Source organism: Cajanus cajan, chromosome 1, assembly GCF_000230855.2.
Source record: "Cajanus cajan strain Asha chromosome 1, NIPB_CcT2T_4, whole genome shotgun sequence".
NCBI lineage: Eukaryota > Viridiplantae > Streptophyta > Magnoliopsida > Fabales > Fabaceae > Cajanus > Cajanus cajan.
In genome coordinates, this window is record NC_138517.1 from 14611489 (window position 1) to 14621638 (window position 10150).

The 10150-nt window shown below is 28.1% G+C and overlaps 1 protein-coding gene across 1 annotated transcript; it reads left to right on the forward strand.

Annotated features, from left to right (window-relative positions):
- The first annotated feature begins 618 nt into the window (after positions 1–618).
- Positions 619–5284, forward strand: LOC109803731 (cytokinin hydroxylase). The gene is made up of 4 exons (XM_020365411.3): positions 619–1576; positions 1934–2163; positions 2842–3453; positions 3876–5284. Exons 1-4 carry the CDS (start codon positions 1303–1305, stop codon positions 4302–4304), a joined length of 1545 nt encoding a protein of 514 aa, XP_020221000.1. The 5' UTR covers positions 619–1302; the 3' UTR covers positions 4305–5284.
- Positions 5285–10150: the final 4866 nt, after the last annotated feature.

Genomic DNA, 10150 nt, shown 5'->3' on the forward strand with positions numbered 1-10150 from the left:
ATTTATCCTAATTTTATTAAATATTTAGTTTATTAGTAATTTGTCCAAAATGAAAATTAATTCATTTTGTTATTTATTATTGTCACGAAATAAGAGTTGGCCCACAACAATGTTAACATGATACTTAACTCAAAGTTATGGTACCATTTTAGGTCATTTAGTTAAAATTAATATTATATGTTTTATAGCTAGTACATTTAATTTACGCAGCCATGTCATGCCCATTTTGTTACATCATCTAATTTTATTAAATATTTTATAGAATTAGAATTGAGGAACTTAATTATAAATAAGAAAAACTTAAGGAACCTGGTTGACACAGTTAAAACTTGAGAAATTAAAATTGTACGGTTACAATAATAAGAAGATCCAAATGAAATTAAAGTCAATTTATATATTAATTAAATCAAGAACGTACATAAAGTGACTCCAAGCAACAAAACTCGACATCTAACTTTTTTAGTGCAACTATAATAATTAAGTTCCCTAGGGCTATATATATATATATATATATATATATATATATATATATAAGGAAGATTATTAAAACGACTAAAGCACTTTGCCTCTAATCATTACGATACTTTATAAAAAGAAAATAATAAATACAAGAAATATAGTATTAATCATGTATTATTTTTCTCTTAAAAGATGGAGTTTATTATATGAGTAGTCTGGTGATCTAAACCTTGTTTTGAGTAGCTATACAGTATCAAATCGATTTAAGACTTAAATAAATATTTACTTCTTAATTATAATATAATTTTTTTCTTTATATATATAAGTTCGTAGTTTTATAAGAACTGAAATAGTAATATCAGGAACTCAAATGAAACAAAAATAAATATAGAAAACAAAACAAGAATTTCTTTTTAAAATAACTAAAATACAAATTGCCCTGTATACGTAACAAAAGTTATTTAAGCCATGATATAAGTAGAAACTTGGAAATAAAATAGTATTTTACGTAAAGGAAACATTATTATTCTAAAATTATTTTTATTCCGACAAAATTAAATAGATCCGTGGAGAAAAGGACAAAGAGTGAGAAACACAATGCGCAGAAACAATATAAAAGGTCAAGCCGAGAATCCATGGGAAACGTTCAAACTTAACCTTGGTCTTCTTCAATAGTCAAAACCCACGCATTTTTTGCTTCCACCACTCCATGTCTCACACAATAAATACCCCCATTTTACACTTTGCTTTTGCATAACCAAAACACACAAATTGAGCTATTAGCTTTCATTAGTAGCTTAAATATCTGAAATCTTAACCAAAAACCTGAGAGAGGCATTGGAGATGTTAGTAATACAAGGAGCACTTGCCTTTTTTTCTTTATTACTTCTCTTTTTGCTCTTGAAAATAACGTTTTCATGGTGGGTTTCACCCATCCAAACTCATCTTAAGCTTAAAAGACGTGGGTTTGGAGGGCCAGCCCCAAGTTTTCCTCTTGGAAACATTCAAGAGATGAAAAAGAAGAATAGCGTTAGTTCTTCGTTAGGGTCCTCTATGCTCACCCATGATATTCACTCCACTGTGTTCCCCTATTTTTCTCGTTGGCAAAATTCTCACGGTATGCATGCTTTCCATAACATACATAGTTTAACCAAAAAAGTAGCTATATACATAGTGTGTTAATGTAAATTAGATTCTAATATGTACAAACCATGTAAAAGGTTTAATATTTACATGCAGTTAAAAAAACCCATCTCAACTCAAGAGTATAACCAAAGAAGTTCTTACGGGAATTGAGCGATATATTCTTGCCAAAACTTTAACGTTGAGTTAGGACTTAGGACAAATAAATTTATTTATATTTCAAAGCGTACTTTGGGATTTTTAAAAGGAATGTAAATATATATTATAATGTGTGTGTACGTATGTATACATGCATGTATGTACGTATTTATGACTTGTTTTTGTTCTATAGGGAAGGTGTTCATCTACTGGCTAGGTACAGAGCCGTTTTTGTACATTGCAGATCCAGAATTCCTGAAAAAAATTTCAACAGAGGTGATGGCAAAGAAATGGGGAAAACCTAGAGTGTTTAGACATGACAGGGATCCCATGTTTGGAAATGGTTTGGTTATGGTTGAAGGCAATGAGTGGGTTCGTCATCGACATGTTATAGCCCCAGCATTTTCTACTCTTAACTTGAAGGTTTCACTCTCTCTTTCTCTCTCTCTCTTGCTAGACATATACATATTGCTAAACTAGAGAACTTATGTCATCATGTTAATAATTAACCACTAATTTCAACTTTCAATCGTTGCATGACTTCAATTTCAACAATCAATTTAGACCTTTGTGACATCCTAGAAAAAACTTGCCTACACCACAGCATCATGTTGAAGTTTAGAAAGTTTGTATACTAAGTTAAGTATTGTTTTTACTTGATACGATCTTCAATCTTTAGACATTCCAAATATAGAAATATTAACTAATTCATTGTTTTAACTTTATGACTGCTTTACCACAAAGTTAATTAAAGAAAGCCACCCAAGTGACATCACCTTGTAGGAAGCTACGACTAGCCACTAAATACATTCTATTTAAGAGTTTGTCACTAAAATTCATTAACTTTTTTTTGTCACAAAAAATTATTTAATTACTATTAATTTTTATAAAGTAAATATGTCGCATATATTAATAAACAAAAGGTTGTATAAGTTAGAAAAGGATTTAACATATACATTATCAATTTAAAGAAGAAGTTATCTCAAAATTTACTTTAGGTCTCATTTGTTTTTGTATCAATCTTTACTAATCATGAAGAAAAAGATTAAAGTTGTGTTTTTATTCTTTTAACATGTATGATTTTATTTTGTAATATGATAGGCAATGGCAAGCATGATGACTGAGTCTACAAATCAAATGATAAATAGGTGGATTGTACAAATTAACTCTGGCAACCTTGAAATCGATGTGGAAAGAGAGGTTGTAGAAATGGCTGGAGAAATCATTGCAAAAACAAGCTTTGGCATGAAGGGTAAAAATGCAAAGGAAGTGTCTAAAAAATTACGTGCCCTACAAATGACACTTTTCAAGACGACAAGATATGTAGGGGTTCCATTTGGCAAGTGTTTCAACGTCAAGAAAACCCTAGAGGCCAAGAAACTTGGGAAAGAGATCGACAAGCTCTTGTTATCTGTCATTACATCTCGAATGAAATCAATCAAAAGACAAACTCAAGAAGACCTATTGGGATTGTTGTTGCAAGGAAACTATCAAGGTGATGGCAAGTTAGGGAATACATTCACCACTAGAGATTTGTTGGATGAGTGCAAAACATTTTTCTTTGCTGGCCATGAGACAACAGCATTGGCTATCTCATGGGCTTTGTTGCTTCTAGCTATGCATGAGGATTGGCAAAACCAATTAAGAGATGAGATAAGAGAAGTGGTTGGTGATAAAGAACTTGATATCAATGTGCTTGCAGAGCTGAGAAAGGTATGTAACATAAACGAAGCTAAGAAATTTGATAGCCCTCAATACAAATTAAAGATGCAAAGTATGTATTGAATTAACACAATCTTTGTTTTTTTGTTCATGTTGTGTTGTGACACTAAACTCACTACACTTTATAGATGTATAAGTATAAATATCACTTTAACACATGCACTTGCTTAATACATTGACTTTGAATCTTCATTATTTATTTTTATTCTTTTTATTTGTATTATAGTTTGATGAAGAGTACAAAAAGGTCTAATCAAATTTTGGTAGTCGACTGAATATAAACACGAGAAAAACTACAAAAGAGAAGCATGCATGAGACTATAATTAAAAATCAATAAATTTTTAATATTGCAAAATAAATTAATTACTTCTATGATAAAAATAATAATAATATGAGCTCGTGTACCATGCAGATGAAATGGGTGATGAATGAAGCTTTAAGACTTTATCCAACGGCACCAAATGTGCAAAGACAAGCTAGAGAAGACATTCAAGTTGATAATTTAACAGTGCCTAATGGAACTAACATGTGGATTGATGTTGTGGGGATGCACCATGACCCAACATTGTGGGGAAAAGATGTCAACGAGTTTAGACCAGAGAGGTTTATGGATGACGCCAATGGTGGATGTAACCATAAAATGGGGTACTTGCCTTTTGGGTTTGGAGGGAGGATGTGTGTGGGTAGGAACTTGAGCTTTATGGAGTCTAAGATAGTATTAACCTTACTCCTCTCTAGATTTAGTTTTAAAGTTTCACCAGGTTATAACCATTCACCTTCTATCATGCTCTCCCTTAGGCCTGCTAATGGACTTCAACTCATAGTCCACCCTCTTCATTAAATCTATAAAGCCTTCTTCCTTTCAACCCACAACTATTTTCCATTTTTTAAGACAAAACTTAAATATGACACCATAGATATTGTTGATGTTGTTCTCTAATTAGAATTTATATTTTTTACATGTAATAAAATATTTTATTATTCATATTACAAAATAAAACTTCATTTCTAGTTGAAGAACAAGACCAATAACACCTACAATTTTGCATGTAACTTATATATTTTTTTTAGAGGAAGTATTTTGCATTTTTAAAATGTGATTTGGTTTCATCCCTAAGTTAATGTATATGTAAGAACATCTATTCAAAAGACTAGTCTTTTAAATAATTCTCAACATTTTTAGAAATTAGTTTCAAACTCTCAGCTTGGAGATATCATGGATTCACTTGATAATCATGTACAAGTTTTTTTTTGTATGATCTAGTCTTTTTGTTTATAATTGATGTATGATTCTAATGCAAGAATATATATGTATAGTTGCTTATGATCTTTTATATTTTCTTTATTACACACATGCATCTAGCTTATGTGACACCTTGTGTAAGGGTATCATAAGCTAGGTGCATTTTTTAATCAAAATCTTACAACTTTTTAATAGAAAGTTTTGAATTTGATGATTTGTCATAATCAAAATGAATATGCTAGTAATGATGTGTGGTATTTGACACCATATATACAGTTTTATTTAAGGCTAAATACCTATTTTGGTCCCTTATAATCTTTTTTTGTTTCAATGTATTTCCACTTTTATTTTTTGTCTCAATTTGGTCCCAAACTAATTAATTGATTTCAATTTAGTCCCTAATAAATTAATTGGTTTCAATGTGGGACTTCCGTCCAAATTTCTTTAACGGAGTTAACTGTTGCATGGGTGGATGCCACGTGGATGTCACGTAGATGCCACGTGGATGGCAATTTTTTGAAAATACCTGGAACCAGAACGGCCCATTCTGAAACCAGAACGGCCCGTTCTGAAATCAGAACATGCCGTTCTGAAATCAGAACATGCCGTTCTGAATCCAGAACGGGCCGTTCTGGTTGCACTTTTATTGTGTTAACTTTGCATCCGGAACTGCCCGTTTCCAGCTGGTGCAAAATTAACACACTAAAAGTGCAACCAGAATGGCCCGTTCTAGTTTCAGAACGGGCCGTTCTAGTTCCAGACTGCTAAATTATAGTTGACGGTTGTGAATCATGGAAGGAAAAAGACCCGAGGTATAAAGCATTTCAAACAATGAATTTGGTAATATTGTCAATGAAAATTGATAACTTCAATTGCTAAACAGTTAGGCTATACAATGTATTATTAAGGACAATGCAATGTATCACTAAAGGATGAACCACTTACTACCAAATTGACATTATACAGTAAAGGATGAAATGATACTATATTGTCAATGAAATGACACTATACAGTAAATGATGAAATGACATTATTAATTATATTTTAATTATGCTGTTATATCTAATATAATAAATATATTAATATTTTTTTTATATTTTATTTTATTGTTTAATTGTTTTTCATTTTGTGGTAAAATTATTTTCATTTTTAATGAAGAAAAAATTTACTTACTTCAATAGTAAGTCTTGATAGATTTATTTTATTTAATAATTAATGTTCTATATCAAATTTTTAAGAATTTAATTGTTAAATTAAAAAGTTTTTTTATGTATAGTTCAAATTTATAAAAAAAAATTTAAAAATTAAAAATTATATAATACTTCGTTAAATTAATTCAAATTAACATATAAAATAATTTTATTTTAAATGAATGTAAAAATTTAGAGGACACTAAAAGAAAATAAATTAATAATTTTATTATGTTTATCTTATTAATTTTTATCATTTTATTCCTCTAATTTTAAATAAGTTACAAAAAATTATAAAGTGACACTTAAATATTTCTTCAGATAGAAAGAGAAAAAGAAAAAGTTATTACTCTATTTATAAGGCAATTGTATTTTATAAAAATAAGTAATTTTAAAATTTTTACCATAAAAAAATATTTTTCAAAATTATTACATTTTTTAATAAAATTAATAAATAATATTCTATTCTCAGTTTTAGAATTTCATTGACAATATTACCAAATCCAGTCCCACATACATTCATTGTATTTTTTTCACGTACATTTATTTCTCTTTCTTCAATAACCACAATACACACTCACTTTACACAAGCTACAGACACACAATGCTTTACCCTTTTATTTCTATGTTCACAACATATGAATGGTTTTCTCATAGTGCAACCAAAACACACTTACCTCACTCATGTTTTACCACAAAAATATAAACAACCATAGTTTCCCTCACACAATACCTTCACATAACAAATACATTAATCATATCAGTTTCTCCCACTCACACAAAAACACTCACATACAAGAAATTATTAGATGGTCTTGGATCACGTGATCCCTATCTAGTTTCTGCATATTAAGTGATTTAGTTGGGACATGAACATTTGGTGGTTCTAACAATCTAATAATTTCTCCACTCACACACATGCTCATATATATTACCTATCGGGAAATGTCATCATAATTTTCTTGCTCTTGTAACTCAAAATAGGCACCTTGCAAAAATACAGAATAATAAAACTGAATATTTTTTAGCATGGAAAACATTCTTAATATGAATAAGAAAAAATCATGGGACCTATAGGCCACTTAAAACTTCCACTATAACAATAATGGAAATACAAAATATAAAAATAATGTATCTTTAATTTGTGGATAACACTCACAAATTAGTTCACTAATTTTTTTCTATTAAAGAAACTCTCTAAGAGGATCTCTCTATTTTTCTATTACTCTATTTCTTTCTAAGTGAGAATGTCTTCACTTTAATTAAAGCTTCATTGCTTTTCTTCTCCTCTATTTATAGGAGGGATTTGAAGTTGGTGCGATTAATGCATCAATTGGGGGGTTTAAAAAATCAACTCTTTACTACATATTTCACATTGTCTTTTATAATTGTAATTCTTACATGTAAATCACCCAATGGAAATCTGCATCCTTTTTATGTTTGCACATGGATGGTTAGTAAATTCATAATCATTGCATCATTGATTGGACTTCACAATTCTCCCCCTTCTAGCTATAGCGAAACATCCTTGGTTCAGTTTGGGATTGGCACGAAAACCACGAGGACTACAACTTCTTTACAAAATTCTAACTTTTCTTTTGTTAAAGCTTTTGTTAAAATATCTGCATCAATATCTTTTGTGTGTATTTTTTCAACCAATAGTAGTTTACTTTCCAACACATGACATATCCAATGATACCTCACATTGATGTGTTTTGACTTCTCATGAAATGTGGAGTTCTTACTAAGATGAATCACACTTTGACTATCACAATAAAGATCATAACTTTCTTGATTTTGTCTTAACTCTTGAAGGAAGTTCTTCACCCACATGATCTCTTTACAACTCTTGGTGAGTAAAATGAACTATCCTTTTGTGGTGATTAAAGCAATGCACTTGCAACTACCATGATATAACTCTCCTCACTATACAAGAAAAATGAAAATTACTGACGGATACAAATCCGTCAAAAAATTTATATTTTTGATGGATTTTACCGACAAAAAAACATTCGTAGAAAAAGTTATATTACTGATAGATAATTTCCAACGGATACAAATCTGTTGGAAAATTTATATTTCAGATGGATATATCCGTCAGTAATTTTTAACGGATACAAATCTGTCAAAAAATTTATATTTCTGACGGATACAAATCTATTGAAAAATTTATATTTTCGATGGATATATTCGTCGATAATTTTCGATGAAAAAAAAATTCATAAGAAAAGTTATATTATTGATATAATATTTTTGGCAAATTTATATTTGTCAATAATGTAAGAATTTTTTATGAAAATTGACAATCATATATTAAAATAGATCAATAAAATTTTAAATATATATATATATATATATATAGAGAGAGAGAGAGAGAGAGAGAGAAGGAGGAATCAAATGACTCACAAAGTAACTGTTGGTAAAATTACTTCACTTAATAACTCATGATATATGTTGAATTTTATCGATCCAATTATTAAATTAAAAATTATTAAATTTTACTAATAATTAATTTATTAAAAAAAATGATTAGCTTTGGAATAAATTATTTGCTAACAATATAGTTGAAAAATAAATTATTTTAAATTATTTAACAAGAATCTTATTGACAATTTACTATATGACCTTAATATTTTTGTATAACTAACATCTAGTTTTAAATTTGATATGAAAATATTATGATATCATTAGATAAGATTTTAAATTAATATTTTATTAATGGTTGATAATTAGAAAATAAAACAAGGATAAATACATTTTTTGAATTTTATATCTTAGATTTAAGATAAATAAATATAGTAAGTTAATTAATAATTTATTTAAAATGTTAATATTTAGTTTATAAGTATGTAATAAATAAATATTTATAATTTTATAAATTATATTATTTTTATAAATTATAAAAAAATATTATTTTAAAATATATAAATTATTATTTAAACTTTTAAATTTATTATAAATAATTTAAATTGTATCAAAATATTATTTTTAAATAGAAATAAGTATATTGTTAATTATAAAAGTAAGTATATATATAAATAAAGATTAATTAAATATAATATAATTATTATTATTGGTAATATAATAATTATATATATTATTATATTTTTATAACAGTCCGAACACACTGGAATGTGAGGGATCCAAAGATAGTACAAGTATGACATTGTATAGTTGAGGATGACTTAAATGAATTAATTTGTACTACCTATACTAACAACATGCATCTACTTTTTGATAGCTTATCTTATCAAAACTCCACAGTTAAGCGTCACTATTAAAATTCGCAGGAAACGTTGTTCTTACAAATTTTTCTGTGAAAGTTTATCTGCAAGTAATACTTTCGTGGATAATATATTTTTGCAAATTTTAAAATTCGCAAGAAATTTTCCTGCGAAATTTCTTGCGAAAAAAATTTGCAAGAAAGTTTCCTGAAAAACAAAATTTGCAGGAAATTTTCCTGCGAATTTTTTCGCAAGAAATTCTGCAGCAATATTTTTTACGAAAAAAATTAAAGAAATTACTATTAATTCTATCAATAATTCTTCAACTTTCAAATGCTCATAATGAATTCATCTGAATCATTTGTTCTCATGCCTCCAACATGTGATACATAATCTTTTATTAAATTCTAAGATTGTAGATTATAAGCCTAACACTCAACCATACAAATCAACTTGTAAGGTAAGTGTTGTCCCAACTTATATACTCTTTAATTATTTTATTTTCAATTGATGTGGGATTTGAAGTTTTTTTAAAATATTAAACTTATAAATTTTATTTTTATTTTTCTTGCAGATTAAAATTTGCAGGAAAAGTTACCTGCAAAATTTTTCTACCATTTAGTAAACATTACTTGCGAAATTATTTTTGCAAGAAACAAAATAAAATTCTTATAATATTTTCTGTAAATTTTTATCATGGAAAAAAATTTCTCTGTTTATTAAAATTGTAGCAAAATTTGTAAGAAATATCTGTAAATTATTTTTCGTAAATAAATTCGCAAAAAATTTCTGCGAATATTATTTTGCAAGAAAATTCGCAAAAAATTTCTGCGATTATTTTTTTGCAGGAAAAATCTCAAAAAATTTCTGCAAATATTTTTTTGTAAGAAAATTCGCCAGAAAATGACACGTTTCTAGTAGTGCGTGTTTGGCTTGAAGTAATATAGAGATAGGTGACCATCTAGGAAAGTTTCCCAGAAATTATGCAAGTAAGGACAAAACACGTTGAAAAGTGAAGTGTGTAACGCCT